The following is a 26665-nucleotide window of genomic DNA, read 5'->3' as shown; positions in this document are numbered from 1 at the left end:
TTTACTTCTTCCTGAGGCCAACATAGAACATGAAACAGGGTGATGGGGAAGTGGGGGTGAGGTTAAACTAAAAGACGAAGAGCACTGCATAGCAAGAGAATCAAGTAAAGGCTCGTGTTTGTAAGAAGAGATTAAGCTATAGCAGGCAGCCCAGGAGGGAAAGTCCAGGGTTGATTTCAGGAGGGACTTCCAGTGTAAGCGTGAATGTGCTAGGCTCAGAAGAACATCATGTTAGGTGTAGCAAAGACTAGTTAGAGTGTGCAGCCAAGCTCAAGTGAGAGAAAACTGTGGAATTAACTGTGGCTTTGGCACGCAGGAGGAACAGGAGGCCTGAAGTTGGCATTTCTAAGGCTACATCTATGCAGCAGTCATATTTTGAAATGAGCTACTCTGGAGTAGCTATTCTGAAATCACTAATTCAAAATGGGGCTGATACACACAAAAAATGTATTTGGAAATAGCACTTAGCTATTTCCATATACATAGCCTGCACACATAGGTTGTGGCCACACTAGAGGGCCTATGGTGATGTGGCACTGTGGAATATGCTAATAAGGTGCTGCCATGAAACGACCCCCCCTGAATTTGAAAGTCCCTTCTTCCCAAAACCGAATGGGAAGAAGGGGCTTTTGAAGTCAAGGGGCCGTTTTGAAAGGCCCCCAGCTACACGGGTGGCGTGCGTTTTGAAACCAGCAGTTTTGAAGCGTGCACAGCTGCCGTTATGCTAATGATGCGCTGCATATTTATGGGAGCACCTCATTAGCATCTTCTAAAGTGCCATGTGACTATAGCCCCTCCGAAACACCCACAAATGCAAACACACGTCAGCTCCTTTAAGCTCTGTGCCTGTGGGGAAACATCATTACCAAAACCCCAAGCTAAATCTTCTGGATTCTCATGTTTCTTGTTACCTTCTCATTCCCATGTTCTTGTTTATTAATGTTGGATTTGCCGTACTCCACCTGATGAGCCTGAAATCCTGGCATGCCTAAATTGGGCAATATCAAGTAGGAGTAAGGAGGTTATTTTACTGATGTGTTTGGCACTCATGTGACTGATGCAGAAATACCTACAGTTCATGAAGGATGCTGATAAATTGGAGGATTTAGAGCCTGAGATTAGAAAGGACTCTTAACAGTGACAGACTCAGGGAACTCAATCTTTTTAGTTTTAACAAAGCAAAGGTTAAGAGGTGGCTTGAACAAGGTTGAATGGCTGGAATCTGAGGCTAGCAAATCGAGATTGAAAATAACACCTAATTTTTTAACAGTGAAAGTAATTAATCATTGGAACAGTTACCAATGGTTTTGGTAGCTTCTCCATCACTGCAACTTTTTTAATGAAAATGGGGTGTTCTTTTGAAAGATGTTGTTGTGTTCCAAAGGAAGTATTTGGGGATCGAAGAATTGTTGCTCTGTGAGTTCAAGTTCCACTCCTTTTCTTACACCTAAGTCTGTTGCTTCAGGCATTTGTGTGGGATGTGAGCAATCAAGGTTAAATCATTGTTCTGGAGCTGGAACTTCAACCCACATTTCCCCGCTGCTGGGTTAGTGCCCTAAACACCAGGTTATAGGGTACCCCAGCTGAGACGGGTCTCTCTGTCTCTTATTTGAAGCTTTTCCAGGTTCTATAAAGAATTATTCATTGGAACTGTGGCTGCAGCTGGGGGGCCCCCATCCCAAGTCAGGACCCCAACCTCTGTGTTGTCTGTAAAAGTGGGATCCCCATTACCCTCACTTCACAAAGCTAACCCTTTGCTTGCAAAATTTCCTTTGCTTTTATTTTGTAAAAAGGTTAAACTGTCCTAAATTGGAAGAGTGTTTTGTTCTGTTCTCTCCAAACCAATTATTTTATGATTTGCTGAAAATGTTCAGTGTCAGGATGACCTAGAATGCCTCCCCGTCCCCAATGCAGAACTAGTAGCATACTGAAAAATCTACTGTTCACAGGTCTGTATCTAGCCCTCTCCTTCATTTGTGAACACTGCCCACAAGTGTTGTTTAAAGCTATCCAGACTTCTTTTTAAAAACAATGCAACATATTTGACTCTGCCCTCCTGCTGCAGTAAATTCCTCAGGCTGACCATACCCTTAGTGAGGCAGTACTTCATTATGTTTCTTGGAAATGTGTCAGCCATTAATTTTGTCAAGTCTCATATTTCAGTCTCGTTTATCTTCTTTGTCTTATTCCAACCGCAAGCTGAACTGTTCTGGTACTTTATAGTACCTAGCAGATGACAACACTCATCTCATATTAGTCCATAGGGTAATACACTTTTTAAATTATGTTTCTAACTCCACATCAGGCACACTTTTTTTCTTTGTGTAATGAAAGAATGCTATTATTATTTACGTTATGGTAGCCCCTGGAAGCCCCAATCAGGATTGGTGATCCCATTGTGTAAGACACTTCTACAAATGTATAAAATGATCCTTGCGCTGTAGAGTTTACAGTCTAAATAAAGACTAATGATAAAATTATGTGATGGTACTAGTGAAAGTATCATAGAAAAACACATTTTCTCTGTCATTGATCAGCCTTCTAGTTCATTCTGAATAGCTAGAGAAATAGCAAAATAAGGGCTATATTGGAAAACTCACATTTTATATTGCTAGAGAGTTCCAGATATGAATTCTTGTTAGCCAATATGTTTATCTGTCCCTACATTTTGAGTTCAGAATAAATTGTTAAGGACCTGATTTTGATGTCACTGGCCTGGGTGCTACTCCTGTGATGCCAGTGGTGTAGGTTGTGATTTATATTGGCACAAGTGATCACAGAATCGGGGCTTAAATGTTCAAGTGGAAATAGTTGAATTATGAAATATTGTGGAATATTTTATGACTAGAAAGTTCTCATCAGATAACATTTAATATTGGTCTAAAAACTATAACACTGTAATATTGTAGTTGCTAGTGGAAAATCAAATTTCCACGTTCTATTTTTAAAAACTCAGAATTTTTAGTTTACAGAGAAATCAAATATAATTTGGTTTAAAATAAGGATTATTTTCAAAATATAGTCTTGGAAAAGTGACAGATTATCAGACAGAAGGGCTTTATTTTAAAAGCCAACATTTATGAATTTTCATTTGTGCTTTAAAGTACTTTGAACCAAGATTTATTTTTTAAATCATCAAAGATGCTAGTAGTCTCATTTTAAATTTTATTAGCAGATATATTTTTCTGATTAAGATATGGTTGAGATAAAAATGGGGATTACTGTAGAGTTTGCATTTGTAATTAATTTAACTGGTTTCTCCCATAAACCCATATGTGTGTTTCATGAAAGAGTAATGAAAAGCCAAATGTATATTTTTCAAAGATGATGGTGATATACATATTTTTTCTAGAAGTTAAGATCTCTCATAATGAACTGATGAAGGAGTAGGGAGGGAGGATAAAAGCATACACAATCAAGCAGATAATGCAATGTTGATACTTTTGTGTGACTGAAAGATAGGTGTAAAGCTACTTGTGTATTAACACTGGCATGCAAACATGTAGGTACATAAACAACTTCGGTAATCTATCATCTCTTCATAACATTTTTCCCTTTTTTAAAAATGTTGCAACATGTAGTTTAATTACATTAATTTCAGATTTATTCCCTGGCACACCAGAGCTTTCTGAACACATTGGTAAACTTCTTATGCACATATTGCCTACTCACAACATGAGTTTGCTATACAAAGGAAGTAGCAGATCAAGAACTAGGTGAAAGATCTAAAATGTGAATTCAAAGGTAATTAGACATGGCCGAACTACAACAATGGAATAAATTTTACTCTCTAAGGACTATTTAATCTGAAGAGCAGTTATGTTAGGTTAGCTTCTGAAATCTAAATGACTTGCCATTACTTACAGCTTCATATCAATTACTCCCTGAGTGGAAAAAGTATTCCACTGTAATTCTGACAATTTTTCTCAAAGGGCTTGTTGTATGTAGCCTGTGTCATGCAAACAGGTGCCAGAATAACATTTTGTGAAAATTAGAGGATCTGCCATCAAAAGTGCTGGTTTATATGGTTGTAATCTGGAATTGCCATAATGGAAAAAAGGAGTTGTGAACACATGTGTATGAATGGAATCATTCCCCAGTTAACAGGAGATTTATGACTGAAGAAATCACTACAGAACAGCAAGTGGTAGAAATTGTTTTTACTTTAATAGGAAAGTCAAGGCTTGCATTAGGACATTGTTGAATCTAGTGCAGAAAATAAATAACACTCAGGGGATAGTGTAGCATTCTGTTAGATTGAAGGACCTTTAACAATCTGGTAGTCTAATGGTGGAAAAATAAAGAATGTGTGAGAACTAATCTTGTCTTCTGTTTTTTATAACAATATGTATGGGTAACAAAAAAGAGTTATGAAGTGTTTGGCACTGTAGCTTTTAATAGATGATTTTTTAAATTAAAAGATCAGTTTGCAGAGTAACTTTTTAGAATGTATTTAATGAAGGCTCATAAAATATGATACCTATTTACAGCTGGATTAACAGCCAAATACTCATAATAATGACAGTAATACTATAGTAGTATTAGGACTAATACTAGTCTGTCTGTCTCTCCACTTTAGACATGGGGTATCATGCAATTATAAATTCATATTCTCCCTCAGGATCTTAATGGAGTTTTCAAATGAATTTAGGAAGATGTGTAATTTATTTTCAAAAGGACTTGCTGTTTTTTAAATAAATGAACAGTTTTTTCATGTACTTCTGCCCATCATATTATACTGTGAACTATAAGATCTGCTTCCATTTCATACAAAGAAATGATGAATCATCTGCCCCCCTTGTTGAATTAAAAAAAGCCTTCGACAATTGTAGCTCCTGATTACATTGCAGTGGGTTTCTTTCCTGGGAACAGTCAATCTTTGTATGAATCTAAGTACCGTCTGTTTCCCTGTGTGTAATATGTTTGTTTTTTGTCACCAGTAGTGAAGAAACAAAATTAGTATGTGTTTTCATATTAAAGTCAGCTTTTTCATTTGTGGGTTGGGGGAGCTTGGTGTTTGTGCAGTAGCTCAGTGCTTTTCTTATTGGCAGGCAACATTGTGATAAATGTATGAATGATTTACTAAAGAGCCCCAGTGTATTTTCGCCTGTGCTCCAACTCACTTTGAAACAAGCAGTTCATGGAGCTTGTGAGCAGATGGATCTGGTGGGTAAATGTACACTAGATGGCAGTTTTGTCATATCTTCAAACTTCGCATAGTTCTGTAGTAGAACAGGAAAGGCCATCAGTGTTTAGTCTGTGCTCAAAGGGTCTCTGCATGACCAATGTGGACCCCATGGACTTCCTGGAACATGTGTTAGCAATTTAGCAGCAGACATTTATTTCTTTGTTTTACTGCTTGGCTCTTTGAGAAAGTGTTGGTCCTGGGTTATGGGCTGTCTGGATCATGTCAGAGGCCATGGGGATCAAGTTCATGTGACAGGCCAGACTAGGGAAGGATGAAGCTGGAGGAGGTGAGGAAACTGACCCTTACTTTCAGCAGCAACAAGTCACCGCCTGTCTGTGGATTGAGGCCAAAATCCTGGGCGTTTTAGCTCTAATACAGCTGAACAAACAAAACACTTTGCCCATTTGGCTTTTTCATATTTCATCAACAGTAGTTCAGTCAAAGTTTTCTCTTTCTTACGGTTTGTATTCTCTCTCTCTCTCTCTCTGTTAGCTCCATCCAGAAGAGGTGACCTTGAAATCCTTGGCTACTGCATGCTACAATGGCTGTGTGGGAAGCTACCTTGGGAACAAAACCTGAAGGACCCTGTAGCTGTCCAGACTGCTAAAACAAAGTAATTATTATTGTTGTTGTTAGTAGTAGTAGTAGTAGGAGTAAATTCAAATACTCCATCATATACCAAAGTGAACTTCAAAGGCACCTGACATCCTGCAGAATATTGCCTGACCTAAAAATTTCTCCTTAATTCAAAAGTATGTTAGAAACATTACGTTTATTGGCATGCAGATATGGAGGTTTGATGTACACAAATCATAATGCAGAACTATTGTTCAATTCTCTTACTTTTCAGAAATTGTATTTGCAAACCCTGTGTGCCAGTGTGCCTGCTGTACATTCAGAATGATTTTGTAGAGTTTCCTCTGAACTATGTAACTACCTCACAGAGACAGAGATGAAAATTTGCACAAGCTGGCCTTAGTTTTCACCTGTTTCATTCTACAGTACGCCCCCGACTTGCACGATTTTGAATTATGCGTTTCTTGTATTAACATGAGTTGAAATAAACAATGGTAGTTGCAGGGGGTGGGGAAGTGGCAGGAGGGGAACTTAACTACAGTTGGCAGCCCTGGGCAAATGGGGGCCGCGGAGACCGAGGGGGAGCCAGCTGCAACAGCCAGCAGGGGGCCACTGCCCAGCTGCTGCACCCTCCTGCCGTGCCCTCCCACAGGGCCCTGCTGCACCTCGGCCCCACTGTGATTGCTGTTGACGTCTGGCTGTGCCCATCTGAAAACTCTGAGCTGCAGCAGATGCGGCAGGTTTCAGGGCCTTGACAGCCACAGTGAAGATGGTGGCGGCTCCATGCCCCCGCTGGCTGGTGCGGCACTTGCACTCGCCGTTGGTCACGCGCTCACACTGCAGACGCTGGTGACATGGCGAAGAGCAGCGGGCTGGTGGCAGCAGCCACAGAAGCGGGGACCAGGGCAGCGAAAGCAGCGAGCACAGGAGGACCAGTTACATTCCACAGCAAGGTGCTGGTAGGTGTTGCTGCCCCCTCTGCCACTTGCAGCGCTGGCCCGGGAGGACCCAAAGACAGCAGGGAGCCCCACTCCCTGGGCTAGTTCGACAGCGGGTTAGTGAGCAGAGTTGGGTTGGCCCCTTGCATGAGGCATGCCGGCAGCTTCTTGCATCTGTGGCCAACTGGGGACTGGCTAGCTGGGGCTGTGGGGGTGTGTGACTTTCCAGGATCCCTGGGCTCCTCGGTGGCAGGGAAGGGGAGAGAAGATCTGCTGGGAGAGGATGTTGTATGACTGGGCACCATGAGTGCACTTGCAAGGCTCGGGCCTCTCTGGAGGACTGAAAATCCATCTCCCTACCCCATCCCCGCACAGACCTCAGCTTACACAAAATCTGACTTATGCATCGTTGCCCAGGAGCACAGCCTGCATGTAAGTTGGGGTTTTACTATATAGTATGACTTTTTCAGCTATGTGTCGATATTTTTAAAAGAATTAAATCTTTTGGTTTAGGTTTTTCGTGTTATGTAACCATTTAAAATATAAACTTAAAAAAAAATCTGTAAGGCTTTCCCCTCCTCCTCATTATGGCTAATTAAAACAACAGAATACATTACCATTTTTCAGTGCTCTCACTGATGGGACTTGAGAGAGTTAATTGCATGTGGTACAATAGAGCCTGTTTCTCACTACAAGGATATATTCAACTTTAGTTTTTCACAGATGCAACATCACAATTGGAGAAGTTAGCAAACTTTTAAGTAGGGCAAGTCACAACAGAGGTGCACAATAGGGATAGCAGAGCCACACAAATCAATCTGCAAATTCAGTATGGCATTGGCTCTCAACAGAGGAAGGGGCTAGCCTGCAGACTGCGGGTAATACTGCTTGCATCTCTAAATGTTGATGTCGGCTGTTATGTGTAATATTTCTGCTTTAGATGTTCTGATCTGTGCAGAACCCAAACTAGCACTTACACAGTTCTGCTAAATGAATGTAATTGATTAAGCTGCTTCACTAATTCGTCATTTACAGTTAACCCCTAAATTCCTGGTATTTTCCAGACTGCCAGCCAACAAACTTCTTAGGAGGAAATACACAAAATATGGTGCAACTCTGTTTGGCAAAAATTCCATCGTATCTGAATTACTGTGTTGTCTCTTGGTATGAAACGCTTCCTGAGGAGGGAATGTCCTGAATTCTCTCAATGTTTTGATGCCCCTGTAATGTTGTGGAAAACTACAGGAAGCATGTGTGTGTACATGCAGCTTGATGGCTGTGCAGTGAACATATCCAGCCCTCTTCTCTGCTCATAGATACTCTGCAGTGGAACCAAAGTAGCTCTGCTTTAGATACCTAGCTGTGGGAGTGCAGCTGAAGTGCAGGATGCAGGGCTTGAGATTCTGCTGCTGCACAGATAACCCCGTTCTCTTCCCATGAGTCGCTCTAATGCAAGGGAGCAGGGGTAACTTTGTTATGGCTGTGAAGGTGGGGGGAGAAGTAAGTGCTTCACGTAGTGCAGGGGTCTGCAACCTGCAGCTCAAGACATATGCGGGTTTTTAACGACTCCTTTGTGGCTCCAGACACTATAATTGCAAAGTAAAAAGAAAATCCTCCTGATTATTTCGATAAATGGTGAACATCTAAAAGCTCAATAATGAGCAACTTATATCTAAATAGCACATAATATGTGATCTCGAAGCATTGGATATCTCCTCCTTTAATATGTGCAGTGCATTGTGGGATACGATACTGTATCTGTGTTTTGATTTTGTTTTGATCTGTGTTTTGATTGTGTTGCTAATAAAGCCTTGATTTTGAAAAGGAAAAGAAAGCTTGCAGTGTTCCTGCTGTGGAGGGCAACACACATTTAAGAAGGAAAACTGAAACTAAATGTGAAGTAAAGTTAGTGTAATTGAGTTTGAGAGTGAAAGTCAGGACAATAGTGCAGGTTGAGCCTCTGTTGTCCGGCACCCTCAGGATCTGACGAGTGCTGTATGAGAGAATTTTCTGGACAATGGGAGGTCAATATTATCCAGCACATTACCAACACTTCCACTCCTTACTGGGCTCTGGCAAGACATCTAGGGGTAAATTACAGCTAACTAACAGCACAGGACACTGAGAGCCAGGACTGGTGGCTGTAAAAAAACTTTATGAGACCATGAGAAACTTGGCCACAGTCATAAGTGGTCTTCCATCTAACTAAAATAATGCTGGATTACAGAGTTTGCTGGACAAGAGAGTTCTGGGTTAGAGAGGTTCCACCTGTAGTACAAACACAAATGTAAAGTGTGAGGAAATAGAATACGTAAAATGTTTGTGAACGTCCAGCAGTAAACATGTATCCTATTACAAATCATTGTGTGCGTGCTGTTGTTAAAATAGGGGTTACAAAAAGTGTGATTTGACGTTATTTATTAAGGACTATCTCATATCCACATGTGTTGTGGCCCTTGAATTATTGAGTTTTTACCAAATATGAAAAAAAATGACTATTCTTGCTGTTTTCGTTGCTCACCCTGATTGAGTGTATTCCAGCTCAGTGACTGAGTTGAATTCTGCAGGGTGGCTCTCTGAAGCCATGCTGTGTCTGGGGGGAAAGGATTTCTCCTGCCCAGCACCTATCTTCAGTGTTCAATCAGGTGCCTAATTTGCTGTTCTGTGCCCACTTAAATAGAAAAGGGAGATGATACAGTGTGTGCTCTTTCACTCGTTGAACTTCCCTCTTCCTCCACCAGTGTCATTTAGACTTGGCAGGAACTAACAACTAACAACTTTTAAAACTAAACATGTCTTGAGTTATCAGCTCACAAATAAAAGCATCTGAAAACTTCTTCAAAAAAGGAAAACTCCCGTGTAATATAAAAATACTCTAATCACTGCCTCTAATTACAAAAAAGAACAAAACAGTAAGTGACTGAAATAAAAGAATAATTAACAATCAAATGGAAACTGGTGCCGTGGCAGCCTCATCTGGGAGATTAAGCTGAGGGAGTCAGCTAGAAATCATAGCATTTCCAAGTGTGAGTTTTGGGAAATTAACCACATTTAAACAAGCACATACAGGATCTCACTTAATTTACTTCTGGAACTTTAATTTCTGATGTTTTCTCATCAGACCTGAATTCTCTTCTTTTAATGGACCTTGGGGTAGGTGCCACCCATTGAAACTGCTGCTACATCCACTACATGGAGAGAGAAACAATGATGGATGCTGTCTGGAAAGTTCACTTGTTAAACATGTACTGTTTTGTAAGGTGGTAGATAACAAAATCCTTCCTCTCCATTGTCACTCAATGGGATGGAAACTACTGACAGTCATAAAGGACCCTTCCATTTGCATGCTGTGGAACTGCCCTGCAACAGTCTGCCCTGTGAGCTGTGTACTTGGGCAGCTGCCCTGCTGACTAGCAGAGTGCCACAGCTAGCAGCATTTGTTTCTACTGATGGTGCATGTCTGCTCATGCCTCCAAGCACCTAACAAAATTTATTCTGCACACGGATGGGAAAAAAGAAGAAGGAAAATTGCTCTACAGTGCCTGTCTGTACTGGCATGGAGGGTTAGGTCTTGGGGCATTATGTAGCCTCTTCACCCAGCACTTCACAGATCCACATGTACAGGGATCATAGCAGAACCCTAGCTGCTGTTATGACTCATATGAAGCCATTCTATATAAAACCACCAAGTTGCATGAAGCCCTGATGGGTTTATGCTCCTTTAGATTTCCTGAGCAAAGCCCTTCATGAATTTAGGGGGAAATCCCTATACCTGCAGTTCTGTCAGTTCCCTTGTGGTTCCTCCAAGCAAAGGAGATTCAGGATTTTGAAATACAAGGGCTGCGTCAAGTGGGACGTACACCTGTTCCACAAGGTTCAGCTCTGTTGTAACTCCCTGGAATACGGTGTGCTATAGTGTACATAATTCTGTCTTCTCCCATGTGGGTGCATTGCAGCTATGCTGATGGGATCCCCCTCCATGTGGCACCCCACCAGCTCCTGGGGCTTGGTGCTGTGGCCCTTAAGAATTAGCTGGAAGGGTTTTCTTGTTTAAAAAAAAAAAAGAACTGGCCCTCACAGGAATAAAAGTTTACAACTGCAATTCTATCTTCTGAAACAGCGGTCAGCAATCCCTGGCACGGGTGGCAAGAGTGGTATGCAAGTTGATGTTCATTGGCAGGCGTGGCAGGAGCTCAGCCCCACCCCATCTCCCCCGATGTTGCTGGGAGCTTGCTCAAAGCCATGCTGCCTGTGGATTAACAAAAGACCAGCTAATGCTCCCAACTACCACCTAAATCGTAATGCTCTGCATCTTCATTTGTTCATGAATGAAACTGTTGTAAGTAGGACTAGTAGCGACTTTTTAAAAATTATCCCAGGCACTCGGCCTGTACATTGAGTTCAAAAGGTCAAAGTTTGGCTCTCCACCTCAGAAAGGTTGCGGACCCCTGTTCTAAAGCCGTAAGGGCGAGAATGAGCTGTTGGCTCACCAAGAGCAAGTGCATAGCAGCACCACTCCCGGAGGAGCAGGGGGGAGGAATTGACTCAGATTTGGTCAACACTAGAAAATTTGGGTGGTTCAAACCAAGATTTTGCCAACTTTGTTGCACCACGATCCCCTTCAGATAACCAAAACTTACTATACGACCCTGGGCAAGGGGACTGAAGCCCAAACCCCACCACACCAGATGTGGTAGGGGACATTAAAGCTAAAGCCCAATCAATCTGCTCTGCAGAGCACCAAAGCTCAAGGGCTTCAGCCCCAGGCCCCAGCAAGTCTAACACCAGCCCTGGCAACACCATTAAAATGGGGTCACAGCCCACTGTAGGGTTACATCCAGAACTGCTGCTTCAAACTGTTGTGTGATAAGCAAAGTATTTCCCCAGGACCTCCCCCCCGCCAAAGCTAGGTTATATCATAGCTACAGAGAGACTGTGGCCATAGGCACTGACGTCTAACCAGGGAGTGATCTATGCTCCCCCGACCCTCCCTCAGCGCTCCATCAACCTCTCCAAGAGGTGCCCAGCAGAACAGTTCTTTAGGTTGGCTTAATAGTGCTGCTCCAAGATGTGAAGTTTTCACACCCCTGACTGACCTAATTAAACCAATTTAATAAGCTGGTGCAGGTTGCAGCTCCCCCTTCCACCTGGTTAGCGCTGCTGACATTTAGGAGAGGCAGGGTTGTAGCCCCTTATTTGGTATTGGGAGCACTGGAGAGACAGTCCTTGCTCTCCCACACCATGCTTTTAGCTGTTATCTTGGCAGCCCTTACACAGTTGTCCTACTTCCCTGCATTAGAGCTAGGAAGGATCTGATCCTAAATGATTGGAGAAACAGCCAGACACAACCGTTCCCAACATTCAAAAAACAAAACTTAATCTTTGGGGTGAAAGCAAAGTGCGAAATGTAATTACTCCCAGACAATGTCTAAACACTTGCAAAGAGGCTTGGAGAGAAGGTGCTTCCCCAGTTGTAACTCTGGTTTTGCTTAAATATCAGTCTCCAGGTGATTAAAAAAGTGTATCTGATTTGGTAGGTGGAGATTTTGTTTGAAGAGGCACCTTTAGTTATCCTTGAGAGATCCTCTTTTTGGAATAGAGTTTTACTGTATCCAGAATTTCTAGTGAAGAATCATCTCCTAAAATCTCACATTTAATCTCTTGCTTTCCTGTGTTGTTTCAGACTCATGGATGAGCTCCCAGATTCAGTGATGAAGTGGGCTCCAGCTGAAAGCAGTTGTGGTAAGCATGTTGGACTATATACTGTATGTTTTATCACTCTGTCTTAGTCTGTTTATTAGAATAAGGCTTCTAAATATTTTTATAACTTTTGGGCAAAAAGACAGTGCAAGTCTTCTCAGCTCCAACCATAGGAAACCAAATGTGACAGAGGAAGGTAGATGTGCTGCCCTCTTGGACTGACTTTTCTTCATTCCTAGTGCATGGTAAGTTGTAGGGACCTAGGAAGTAGAGCAGCTGGAAAACAGGTTCTGTTCTGTTCCCTTTCAAGGAGGCCAAAGAAGGGCTGTGTCCCACAATGCAGTGTTTGCCAGATGTGTGAAGAATCTCTTCCCTTTTAAGATTACAAGGGCAGGGTCCACTTCAGATTTGATTTTATGCTGTAATTGTTGGCTACATGCTACAGTGAGTAACGCCTATTAATACGTTAGTTCTTTTGCTTAGGGATACAAAAATGCTAGGGATGGCCACTTCACCTGTCTTCTACACCCACTCCCTCCCAGAGCTCGAATGGAGGTCCTTCCATGCAGAAACAAAGAGGGAATTCTGATTTCCATTGGTGTTAATCCCTTCCATAGCTCCCAGCCCTGTTTAGGGTCCCTGTTGCTTACAGAGCCTATGTGCCAGTACTAAACATGTTTTTGGTGGTAGAAGGTTTAAAAAAAAATCTCACCCTTGTATAGCTCCATCACTGAGCACCTCAAAATCTTTAATGTGTATATCACATTACCCTTCACTACACCCCTGTGAAGTAAGGACGTGCTTCTATCCCAATTTTTACAGATGGGGAACTAAGGCTCAGAGGGTACGATCCACAAAGGTACCTAAGCTCCTAAAAATGGGACTTAGGTTCCATCTCGGCAGAGTGTCTGAACAACTCGGCTATGGAATATTCTGCTGAGAAGCTCCCTCAGTGCTTCTAGTGAAGTTGTTCTACTTTAATTAAATAGTTGAATAATTAATTTTTTTTTCCGTCACAGATTTAGAGTAGTTCTGTAGCTGAGTGGCTGGGGCATTTAATTGAGAGGTGGCAGATACCTGTTCTGGTCCCTTCTTCCCTTCAGGGGAAGGAGGGTTTTGAACTGGGAGTCTCCCACATTCTGAGTGTTCCAGAATCCAGAAAGGTATTTACTAGGCTCCATGTTGATGGGGTTTACATTTAGTCTGCATTTGGAAGGAAGGAATAGAAAACAGTGTTTTGCAGCCATTATGGCCATTTTGAATATTCTGTCCCATCAGGGGAAATGACATAGCCTAAGATGACATTAAAAGGGTGATCAGACTCACAGCTTTTCCCTCTAGCCCATTTACTTGAAGGTGCCCAAGTACCAGAAGGTCAGGGCGCTTTTGACATCAGATGAGGACATCATCTAAGTTGATTACCATGAACTAGTCTAAAATAACTCTGATGTGCTGGAAAACATGCTGGAATGTGACTGGAGCACTGGAAAGATCAAAAGGCATAAACAGATATTCACAATGGTCGTATTGGCTGCGAAACACTGATCCTAAATGAAAGAATAGTTTAAAATCTGTTCCTGCTTTCTTCTCTCATTATCCCATAGAACAAAAATCAAGCAGATGACTTTGGGAGAAAAGAGCTTGATTTTCAGTAATATCCTGCAATTTTATGTGTGCAGCTGGTAGCACAGAGACCCAAATTTAGCTCCTTTGTAATGCAAGCCAGATAGGTACACATCTGAATGCTACTAATTCCACCTGGAACTTATTGATGCAAAATTCATTGTGGTTGCAAAATTGGCGGCCAGGTTGTGTCCAACCACAAATCAGGTCATTAGCCTAAACCGTTGAATTCAACAAGATATCTTTTGTTTAGACTAGAAAGACTAATACAGTAGACCCTCGAGATGTGCAGGGGTTGTGTTCCTTGCAACCCCCTCGTAACTAAAATTTTTGCAAGTCAGGGCAGACCAGAACCAGGGGGCAGCCTGGTTCCCAGCTCCCCTGGGCTTGCTGGAGTTGGGAAACTGACCAGCCTCCGAGGGCTGGTCAGTTTGCTGGTTCCCAGAGTGGTGGGCGTGGGAACTAGATGGCAACGTGGTTCCCATCTCCCCACCGCTGGCAGGAGCCAGGAAACTGACCACCCCACCACAGCTGGTCAGTTTCCTGGCTCCCAGAGTGGCTGCCGCCTGGTTCCCCACTTCCCGCCACTCTGGGAGCCAGGTGCTGCTTCTCCCTGGCATCTCCTCGCAGTGGCAGCTGTGTTAAACACAACTCCAAGTCATGCATTTCGAGGGTTTACTGTACCTCCAATTGTCAAACCCATTCTTTTCTCTGCAACAGCTGTTCTCAAACTGTGGGTTGGGAACCCAAAGTAGTTTGCAACCAATGGTCCTTTCAAGTTGTTCACTTGGGCAGCCATCCAGAGTCAAATGCCACCCAACTGATTAGCAGAATGCTCATGGTGCCCATGTTGGGGCTCATGTTACAGGCCCTCTCCCAGGGGCTGAAGTCCTTGGCCTTCAACTTTGTTCCCCTCTTATGGGGCAGTGGGGCTTGGGCTTTGGTGGAGTCCCTGCACGCAGAGGGGTGGGGCTTGGGCAGGGACTCCACCAAAGCTTCAGTCACTTTCTCATTCTGAAAAACAACAGGAAGTCCTGTGGCACCTTATAGACTAACAGATATTTTGGAGCATACGCTTTAGTGGGCAAAGACCTGCTTCAGATGAATCTGATGAAGCGGGTCTTTGCCCACTAAAGCGTATGCTCCAAAATATCTGTCAGTCTATAAGATGCCACAGGGCTTCTTATTGCTTTTGAAGACACAGACTAACACGGCTATCCCTCTGATACTTGTCTCTCATTTTGGAACATCATGGCCACAGACTGTAATAGTGATGCCATAAGTCTATTCCCTATTTTACTTCAGCATAACTCAGCTTTCCCAAGGGAACCCCATTCTATACTTGTTTTCTGGAAAATATATACATACAAGTGCCAGTGAGTTCAGTGGAGCTTAAGCCAAAAGTAAGTGCACTCTAAGCACAGTCAGTCTTAGCTTTTTTGGTAACTTTGTTTAAATCACCTTGATTTAAAGCAGTCCACCCTGATCTTGATTGTCATTCTTGTGATTTTTGTAATCTTGGATTTACAATTTTTTTTTTTAAAGTTGTAGGGTCACATCAGATAAAATTCACTTTTAAAATATACTCCACAGGTGAAATAGCCAAGTTTTTGGCATGTGTTTATCGTTTAAGTTATGAAGAAAAGCCAAAGTATCAAGTACTAAAGAAAATCTTGGTGGATGGACTGAAGTCAAGTGAAACGTTTTATGATGGCCCTCTGGAATTTTCCACTTCTGGATGTGCTCTGAATCTGCATTATTTTAAAGATCTGAAAGTAAGTAACACAGTCCCTTGCAGTCTGCAATTATTTTGCAAAACCTGTTTGTTTGTTTTTTTGCACAAGGTCTCAAAAGAGAGTGGCACAACTGTTTTGTGTTTAAATTTGTTAATTTGTTAAACATTTGTTATTTCCTGTTTCCTCTGGCTTTGCTAAAAAGTGGGATGTAAACTGTCGAGGAGGAAAACCTGTCATGAGTCCTTTTGACCTACAGCCTCTCACTTCAAAGTAGGATGTCTGTGGAGAATCATTTACTTTCAGGATAATGGGGAAGTCAAGGACTTTGTTCACTAACATCTTGAAGACAAGCTTGAATACCAGGTTTTTCTTTCTAGCCAGATTAAAAGCAAAGTTGCTGTGATGACTCAAAGCATTTGATTTACTTTCTGTCCTTTTTTATTTTATTTTAATTTTATTTTATTTTATTTTTGTCTTTTGTCATTGCATTCCTACAGCCGCCATTCCAAAGGGGGTATTTCATCTTTGGATTTAAGTAGTTAATTTGTATGTAGTGCTGTGTAATGTGCTCTTTTTAGCACACAGATTTAAAGTTGACAGCTATCATGATTATATATCCCCCACCCTCTCATATTTTTTCTGAAACTATACAGTCAATAAAACCTTTAAGTTTAATAAATTTAGACTGATGTAATTAGAAGCCTTGCTGAACCTGATATGAAATGTCAGCCTCACAATATCTCTGCCTTGAACTACCCATATGCAAAAGTCCTATTTCTTCTCTGAAGCGTGTGCAATAAGGCAGGGTCAGGGTATCATTCATTTCTAATATTTCTTTTGAACTTTGGACCATCACAAGTGTACATGAGCCAAGAATGCAGGATGCAAAGTAATGTGACTGATAGGCTGCTGGATGAATGGTGATTCAAGTATCAGTGCACAGATGGTTCTGATTTGCTGAGTTTTGTAGCTGCTGCAACTGAAGACATAAAATATCCTTCTAGTCATAAATTAGCTCTTTGGAAGCCAAACCTTGGCACCAGAGCTTTACAACCTTCAATTAGTAGGGAAAGAAGTATTTGAATGACTGTGGTATTGACATCTGTAGGCCTGCATAGTAATCATTCCTAATAGACGAGAATATCTGTTTGAGGGGGTTTTGCATGGCTAATTAACTATCAGTGAGAATATGTAATTTTTTCATGATCTCCTGATTGTCACCTTTCTCTCATGATACAATTACATTTTATTGTAGCAAGTGGCTCACAAACCAATTGTCAGCACTATTTACGTATTGCAGAAGGCAGAACAAAAGTTCGTTTTAATAAAAAGCAACTGTATTTTGATCTTGGTAATTACAGAGACTTATTTTAGCAGTTTTATTGACTTTTGTGTTATCATTTTTACAACAAAACAAGATGCTATTTCAGTGACAGTATTTCCCTTGCAATAATGGTCACCACTTAATCAATGCTAATTTGAGAAGCTCAGTTCATTGTTGTAGTTTGCATATTTTTTTAACTTAATTGAAATAAGTTTTTTTTAAATAGGTCAGTAAAGAAGATGCTTATGTTTGGATTTCTGCTTGACCAGAGTCTAGATTTTTGCATATTAAACAATGAATATTAAAGCAAAACTATGGTTCTTTCTGCTTTCTTTTCATCTGTGTACACAGCAAAATACACACCCCTTTTCTTCATAGAAGGGAAGCTGAACTAAGTATGTGAAGCTTTTGGTTTGTCCTGTCAGCTTTAAGCAGATATTCAGTAATTAATTGCCAGGGAAGAATAATGGATCCCAGGAAAAGCAAATATATAAAAATAAAATAATATTATTTTAGTTAAAATGTGTATATGATGTTAAAGCAAAGCAATGTAAGGTTCAATAGGAAAACCATTCTGAGGAAAGGATATATGAATGTATTAAATCTCTCTTTGCCCCCATGTTCACAATTCAAGTTATAATTCAGCGTTTTTTCTGTAAATGTAGCTTTGTTTCTCTTTGAAAAAAAAAAAAAAGGAAATGAACAGCCAAATAGCGAGAAGCATGAATATTTTCTTTGTGAATCTAAGCAATTAAGTATGTGGACAAGAGGGATCCAGTGGATATAGTGTACTTAGTAGCATCCTTCAGTCTACGTAGACTATGGAACGCGCCCTTCGTAGTTCCGTTTGGCATCCTCATTTGCAGCGTTGGCTGTGACTGTGAAGACCCACACGAGAATGACAGTCTTTGCTGCATCTGTTGCATATGTATTGGGTGTCTGGCAGGTCCTTGCTGTGCTTTCTGTGGGCTCGCTTCTCCTTTGCTAGCTGTCTGATCCTCAACTCACCCTTCTGAAGGCCCTTGTATAGTTCCTGCCTCCATCTGCTGCGATCGTCTGCCAGCTCCTCCCAGCTGTGTCTCTTGCAAACATCTGTGTAGCGCAGCTGGGGGTGTCCGGGAGGTCTTTTGCCAGAGGCTAGCTCACCATACAGGATGTCTTTTGGGATCCTTCCATCATTCATCCTGTGGACGTGGCCAGGCCAGCGGAGCCGCTGCTGCCTGAGGAGGGTGTGCATAGTTGGGATTCCAGCTTGCTCAAGGACGGTAGTGTTGGACACTCTGTCCTTCCACAATATTCCAAGGATGTGCCTGAGGCAGCGTAAGTGGAAGACGTTCAGCCTCTTTTCCTGGCGGGCGTACAGGGTCCAAGTCTCGCTGCCGTAAAGGAGGGTGCTGAGGATGCAGGCTCTGTAGACTTGCATTTTGGTGTGAGTGTACAGCTTGTTGTCATTCCACACTCTCTCGCTGAGTCTGGACAGAGTTGTGGCTGCTTTACCGATTCTCCTATTTAGCTCAGTCTCCAAGGACAGGGTGTCAGTGATGGTGGACCCGAGGTAAACGAACTCGTGGACAACCTCTAACATATAGTTGTCAATGCTGATTGATGGAGAAACAGCAACGTCCTGAGCAAGTACATTTGTCTTCTTTAGGCTGATGGAGAGCCCAAAGTCCTTGCATGCTTTGGAGAACCGATCCAGCAGCTTCTGAAGCTGGTCTTCTGTGTGTGACACGACAGCAGCGTCATCTGCGAACAGCATATCTCTGATGAGGACTTCCCGCACCTTAGATTTAGCTTTCAGCCTTGCAAGATTAAACAGTTTCCTGTCAGATCTTGTGTGCAAAAAGATGCCCTCTGTTGAAGATCCAAAGGCGTGTTTAAGGAGCAGTGCGAAGAAGATCCTGAACAATGTCAGAAATAGGACACATCCTTGTTTGACGCCGCTCCTGATGCTGAAAGCATCCGATAATGTGCCATCGTATTGGACGGTTCCTCTCATGTCTTCGTGGAAAGACTGGATCATCTTGAGTAACCATGGCGGACAGCCTATCTTGTGGAGCAGTTTGAACAGTCCATCCCTGCTGACCAAGTTGAAGGCCTTGGTTAGGTCGATGAAGGCAATATAGAGTGGCTTCCTCTGCTCCTTGCATTTCTCCTGCAGCTGCCTCAGAGAGAAGACCATGTTGACGGTAGATCTCTCTGCGCGGAATACGCACTGTGATTCAGGATACACCCTCTCAGCAATCTTCTGGAGTCTGCCGAGGATGACGCAAGCGAACAGTTTACCCGTGATGCTTGGGAGGGAGATTCCATGGTAATTGTTGCAGTTGCTTCTGTCTCCTTTGTTCTTATACAAGGTTATGATGTTAGCGCCGCGCATGTCCTGTGGAACCTCTCCCTCTCTCCAGCACAGGCACAGTAGCTCATGTAGGGTTTCCAGGAGAGTGTCTGTGGCACACTTGATTACCTCTGGTGGTATACCATCCTGGCCCGGGGCCTTTCCTACTGCAATGTTGTCAGTGGCTTTCTTCAGTTCATCCACAGTTGGTTCCTGGTCCAGTTTGTCCATTACTGGTAGGAGTTCAACGGCATTGAGGGCTGAGTCGACCACAATGTTCTCGCGTGAGTACAGCTCGGAGTAGTACTTGACTGAGTGCTCTATCTGTTTGGCTTTGTCAATGATGACTTCACCAGATTTGGATTTCAGAGGTGCCATCTTGTTCTGGGTGGGTCCTAATGCCTTCTCGATGCTCTCGTACATTCCCCTGAGGTTACCAAAGTCAGCACTGGTCTGGATGCTTCTGCATAGCTCGAGCCAGTAGTTGTTGGCACAGCGCCTGGCCGTCTGCTGTACTGTTTTTCTGGCTGCTCTGAGCGCTTGCATGGTATTCTGGCTTGGCAAACGTTTGTACTCCAGGAGTGCAGTGCATTTTTTTTTTGATGGCTGGAATCATCTCATCAGAGTTAGCTTCGAACCAGTCATTTGTGTTTCTAGCTCTTCTTCCAAACACCGACAAGGCCGTGTTGTACATTGTATCCCTCAGATGCTGCCATCTGGATGTCACATCGGCACTCCCAGGGTTGCTGCGCAGATTCTTCTCGAGGGTTGCTCTGAACTTTTCAGCTCTCTCCGAGTTAGCCGTCTTTCTGGCATCGATGTGGGGCCTTCCAGTTGGTTTAGAGCAGTGCAGCTTCTTGGGAATCACCTTGAGTTTGGAGCAAACTAACCAGTGATCTGTATCGCAGTCAGCACCATGATAGCTGCATGTCAGAAGGACGTTTTTGAGGTTATCACGTCTAGTGATGACCACGTGTAGTTGATGGCAGTGTTTTGAGCGTGGGTGTCTCCATGACACTCTATGCTGTGGCTTGGTTTGGAAAAATGTGTTTGTGATGCACAGATTGTGGTACGTGCAAAGTTCAAGAAGACGCTGACCATTTTCATTCATTTTTCCCACACCAAAGTGGCCTAAGCAGGAAGGCCATGAGTCACGATCGATTCCAACTCTCTTAGATTTCCAGAATGCCTTTGGTAAGGTCCCTCACCAAAGACTCTTAAGTAAAATAAGTTGTCATGAGATAAGAGAGGAGGTCCCCTCATGGACTGAAAACTGGTTAAAAGAAAGGAAACAAAGGATAGGAGTAAATGGTAAGTTTTCAGAATGGAGACAGGTAACTAATGGTGTCCCCCAATGGTCTGTACTGGGACCAATCCTATTCAACCTATTTATAAATGAGCTGAAAAAAGGGGAAAACAGAGGTGGAAAAAATTGCTGATGGTACTAAACTGTTCAAAATAGTTAAGAACAAAGTAGACTGTGAAGAGTTTCCAAAAGATCTCACTCAACTAAATGACTGGGCAACAAAATGGCAAATGAAATTTAATGCCGATAAATATAAAGTTATGTACATTGGAAAAAATAATTCCAACTATACGTATGAAATTATGGGGATTAATTTAGCTATAACCACTCGAGAGAGATCTTGGAGTCATTGTGGATAGTTCTCTGAAAACATCTACTCAATGTGCTGCAGCAGTCAAAAAGGCAAAGAGAATGCTAGGAATCATTAACAAGGGATAGAGAATAAGAAAAAATATCTTATTGCCTCTATATAAATCCATGGTATGTCCACATCTTAACTATTGCTTACAAATGTGGTCACCTCATCTCAAATAAAAGATATGTTGGCACTGGAAGAAGTTCCGAAAAGGGCAACCAAAATCATTAGGGGCTTGGAATGGTTGCCAGATGAAGAAAGATTAAAAAGACTGGGACTTTGCAATTTAGAAAGAAGGAGATTAAGCGGTGATATGATCGAGGTATATGAAATCATGGCTGGTGTGGGAAAAATGAGTAAGTGTTATGTTCCCATAACAAAAGAACTAGGGTTCACCAAATTAAATTAATAGGTAGCAGGTTTAAAACTAACAAGAGGATGTTTTTCTTCACACAGTGCATAGTAGGCCTGTGGAACTCCTTGCCAGAGGAAATTGTGAAGACCAAGACTTTAACAGGGTTCAAAAAAAGAACTAGATAAATTCATGGAGGTTAACTCCATTGATGGATATTAGTCAGGATGGGTCGGAATGGTGTCCGTAGCCTCTGTTAGAGGCTGGAAATGGATGTAATGAGAAGGATTATTTGATGATTACCTGTTCTGTTCACTCCCTCTGAGGCATCTGGCACTGGCCTCTGTTGGAAGACAGGATACTGGGCTAGATAGACCTTTATCTGACCCAGTATGGCCATTCTTATGTTCTTATGCTGGGCTGTATAAGGTGTTTTAGGTTTTGTTTTTAATTTTTTCTTTCAGCTGAAAGTACAAAAATCTATTAATCTGTTTTATACTTAGCCTAAAACTTGAATATTAAAGTAGCATGAAAGCTGTTCCTGACCTTGTTCTGATTGTACAAGATTGAAGAGTTGCCCCAGCTCTTGCTTTGCAAATGCACATGCCCATTACAAGTCCATAAGTGAGGAGCATCAATTACCAGTGCTTCTTTTTCTTGAACACAGGCAGAATTATGTGAGCGGTCAGTAACAGTCAGAGTCAGGACTGTGCTGTTTGCAGATGACTTAATGTTAGTACCTATCATCACTTAAATGTTCAGATGGATTTTAAATATCTCCTGTGTTGCCTTTTTGAAAAATATGCATGCTTGTGCTGCCTCAAACTAGACCTCTTCTTTCCGCAAGTGTATGTCTCTCTTAAGATGTACTTACGGGCGAAAAGATTAATGTAATCTCATTCACAGAAAAATGGACATAAGACAGGAGATTTATTTTTTTGTGACTGCTGTCTCATGGCTCTTCTGTGTTAGGTGTGTGTATACCCATGTGCACAGTTGTCAGAGACTTCTGCCCTAGTATTATCCATAGGATTGGGTGCAGCTCCCCCTTGAGTACTGCACTCATCCTTCAATATAGTAGGCATCAATGACTCAGTGGCCTTAGTTCCTTGGCAACACCCCCACGGATGGTAGGAACACCTATTCTTCCATTGCAAAAGCATTAGCAGTTCTTTATAGCTATTGTATATCTTCTTGGTCTATGGTTGTCAGTATTTAGCCATTAAATTGTTAGGTGGCTTTGTATATTGGACAGACTTCTAACTCCCTTACACAAAGGGTCAATGGGCACAAAACAGACATCAAAACGCTCCAGATCCACAAACCAGTTAGTCAACGTTTTAATGGAATGGGGCATTCCGTCAATGACCTAATGGTATGTGTGTGACTGAACAAGAATTATCGCACCGTTCTGGAAAGGGAAGCAGCCGAGCTGCCTTTTATATTCAAATTCGGCACATTAACACATGGTTTAAATCGTGATGGGAACTTTTTCAGTCACTATAGGGGCTTGTCTGCATACTTGGCTCAATCTAATCTTGACCTCCCTCCCCCACCCCTCCACTCTCTGATTTGCTCACCTTGATTATCTTTTTCTGATTGTCCTCCTTGCTTCCTGTTTTTGGTTCTCTGTGCCTTAAATATTGAGTCTGTTCTGGTCTGGCTACGGTCTGAAGAAGTGGGTCTGTCCCACGAAAGCTCACCTAATAAACTATTTTGCTAGTCTTTAAAGTGCTACTTGACTGCTTTTTGTTTTGATAGTGTATAGAGTAGCACGGCTTTCTCTCTGTTACTTGTGAATTATTAGGGTTATGGTTAAATACTTCAAGCATAACCAGAGAGGTCCCTGATAGATTTATAACAACATGCAACCAGACATCATACTTTGTTTAGGTGGGGAAAGATAACTATAATGATATTTTTCAGAAATTAAGTCTTATTTGAAAATTGGATTTGGCACATCTAATGAATTTCAGAGGAGGAGTGTAACCATCAGATTTTAAAAAGTAGTTCATTATCTTTGAAAAAATCATGTTAGTTGCCTCTCCGCATCTTTAGGCACCTAATTATCTTTCAAAAACTGGACCTTATGCACTTTTGAAAATGTACTCGTTCTTTTTTTGGAATCAGGCCTGTAATAGAGGTTTTATGTTTCAGCCCTTGGTTGATGGCTGATGGAGTAGCTCTCCTCTAATCCACTTTGGCACAATACTCTTTATTATTTGTCTAATTCCCATTCTTGAACTATTTAATCGATGCCACCAAAAGGAAGCAGATTTAATTTGTAACTCCTATACTCAAGAACTGCTGTGAAGAGGGCCGCATGTGACCGTTACTACTGTTGTTTAGTGTGCCAGAAGTGCTGAAGGGTAGCATGTGGCCTACAGGGTATGTTTTGGCTACATTTACCTTAAGAGTTACAAATGCCAAAATAGACATGATTTGACATTGAGTGGATATAAAACTAGAAAAAAGTGTGTGAACTCCTGACTATAATTTGCAGTACATATTAGCATGCTAGAAGACACGATTAGATTACCTGAATAAAAGCGAAATTACCATATTTGAGACAGTAACATTAAGTTGGGCTCAATGCAATAATGGGAAACTTATTTAAGAGTTTAATTAGTGACTGTGTTTCCATTTCCAGTAAAGGTTAAGTGTAAATATAGTTCTAAATTATTGAAGTAGTTTTCCATTAAAATACCTTTCAGTAAATAACATAGTTGCTAATGATAGCATAACAGTAGCACCAGTCTTGTCCTGTTGGTAGGAAAGGTTTTTTGACAACTGTTTTCTACATGTTTAGTATCCTCTTGACTTTTTGCCGTTTGCCTTTGTACTGTATTTAAGCATTTTTCCTTCTGACTTGAATGTTTTCATTATATCATGTTTTTACCTGCACGTTAACAGGTTCATTTACCAAAGCCTACACCAAAAGAGTTTAAACAAGAAGAAAGAAAGCTGGATGATAAAGAATACAACTGTCTGAAAAAAGCTGGTATTCCAGTAACACACAGACAAGAGCAAGAGAAACCAGCTGGATTGAACAAGATACTTCAGCATAATGAACCACTGGTGGTGAGAGTTTTGATGTTAAAGTATACTTAGTATATGTGAAACCTGAGAAAAAAGTTCTGTTTTAATAACCGTGTTGCTCTTTAATGAAATATTGGCACAACAGATGCATGCAAATAACAGCCTAAATATTAATCACAGTACCACCAGAACTTGGTATATACTTAGGCACCACTGGATAACATTATTCCAAGATTATAATTAAGTTAAAAAATGTTCTGTTATCATTGTGTATTAAGTGCAAAAATAGTGCTGTACTTCCAGTAGTATCTCTAACATTGCCTCTGTAGTCACAGGCATTAGGAATGGTACCTCTGACAACATTCTTATGTAGTGGTTGTCATTAAACATTTGCAAGACAGTAATAGTTTCCACTTCTAATTTACAGCATGGAAACTGCTCTGATCCCACTGTTTGGTAATAGTTCAGTCTTCAATAACTAAATTTAATATTAATCCCTAATAAAACCTTGGTTTTAGGCATTAAAAAGTCAGAACTTAACTGATCAAAGCTGAATAGCATTGGCTACTCTATTATATAAAAGGTTTGAATGACCTCATTAACTTCAAATTGTATAATGTATGTGCCAAAATGGATCTGTACTGCTCAGCTTCACACTTCTAGAGCGAAAAGAATCATTCGATAAAGGCTTCCTTGCTATTTGTGAGTAGGAATAGTTCAGAATAGAATGTGTCTTAGCCAGAAAAAAGAAACTCTCCCTCCCTTCTCCCCTTTGGTTTTAAGTTAATTTAGCAATATTTATTCCATTTGTGCTTTTCTTATTTGAAGAGTAAATGAAACTTTTAAAGCACCAGAATGAGACGTTATTTTAAAAAAATCTTTCCTTCAAGCAGCCTGCTGATCGCTGCATGGAGACTCTAGTACAAGGCAGCAAACTGAAGAAGGAACAGCAGAGCTGCCCCAGAAATTTCAGTAAGGTATGGGGTGAGCTGAACATTTCTGATAAAGCAGCAGGAGGGAGGGGGAGAGGGACCTTTTTTGGGTTAGGGGCTGGAAGTGAGAAGTAAAAAAAAACGCAACCACTGATGTGGCCCCAGACTGACACACCTCACTCTTACTGCATTCCTTCTCCACCAGCGAGGGAGGACCAAGGCGTTCCCCAGGCTAGATTAACACTTCTGGGGACCCAGGGCTAGTAGATTTTGTGTGCTGCCTCCAGGCTCATATTGGGGCCAAAAATGGGGGTGGGTGTGCAGGGTCAGTGTAGGGAGGGGTCTGAGGGTGCGGGAGGGTGCAGGAGTGGGCTGGTGGTATGCAGGGTCTGGATGGTTGCATGACGGGTGGAGTGCTTACCTAAACATATTCCAAGAGGCACGTGTGGCTCTATGCCATCCACTGTTCCGAGGCACCAGCCCCCGATGCTTCCATTAGCCAGAATTGCGGCCAATGGGAATGATAGAGGAAAAGCCTCCAGGCAAACAGTTGCCTTTGCTGCTGTTCCTCTAAGCCAGAGGGGAGAAGAAACAGAAGTGCACAGAGCTGCTTGCTCCCCCCTACCAGGCACAGCCTGTAGGCTGCATCCAGCCCAGTTTGCCTGGGTTGGTCTGTAGCACTCAGTCTAGCTTCCAACAGTAGGGAGCTCAGTGCTTGCATTTAAGCTCTGCAGGGGACCATGTACCTGGAGCACAAACGTAGGTGCCCACTGCAGGGTGGGAGGGGATTAGAGCTCCATGGGCCAGATCACCTCTTGGCTACGTCTACACGTGAAGCCAACATCGAAATAGGCTATTTCGATGAATAACGTCTACACGTCCTCCAGGGCTGGCAACGTCGACGTTCAACATCAACGTTGCACAGCACCACATCGAAATAGGCGTTGCGAGGGAACGTCTACACGCCAAAGTAGCACACATCGAAATAAGGGTGCCAGGCACAACTGCAGACAGGGTCACAGGGCGGACTCAACAGCAAGCCGCTCCCTTAAAGGGCCCCTCCCAGACACAGTTGCACTAAACAACACGAGATCCACAGAGCCAACAACTGGTTGCAGACCCTGTGCCTGCAGCATGGATCCCCAGCTGCCGCAGCAGCAGCCAGAAGCCCTGGGCTAAGGGCTGCTGCCCACGGTGACCATAGAGCCCCGCAGGGGCTGGAGAGAGAGCGTCTCTCAACCCCTCAGCTGATGGCCGC

General features: G+C 42.3%; 1 protein-coding gene across 6 annotated transcripts in view; it reads left to right on the top strand.

The window, feature by feature from the left end:
- VRK2 (VRK serine/threonine kinase 2) overlaps positions 1–26665 on the top strand; it is an 84548-nt gene that overhangs the window by 53401 nt on the left and 4482 nt on the right. For 3 of the 6 annotated variants that reach the window (XM_074989477.1, XM_074989478.1, XM_074989482.1), the window contains 5 exons: positions 5681–5801; positions 12386–12444; positions 15619–15800; positions 24350–24517; positions 25366–25452. In XM_074989477.1, coding sequence (XP_074845578.1) covers positions 5681–5801; positions 12386–12444; positions 15619–15800; positions 24350–24517; positions 25366–25452 — 617 coding nt within the window. The remainder of the gene's footprint in view (positions 1–5680; positions 5802–12385; positions 12445–15618; positions 15801–24349; positions 24518–25365; positions 25453–26665) is intronic. The other 3 variants (XM_074989479.1, XM_074989481.1, XM_074989480.1) reach the window with 3 other exon arrangements.

The sequence above is a fragment of the Carettochelys insculpta genome, chromosome 3, assembly GCF_033958435.1.
Source record: "Carettochelys insculpta isolate YL-2023 chromosome 3, ASM3395843v1, whole genome shotgun sequence".
Lineage (NCBI taxonomy): Eukaryota > Metazoa > Chordata > Testudines > Carettochelyidae > Carettochelys > Carettochelys insculpta.
This window is presented reverse-complemented; position numbering and strand designations above follow the sequence as displayed.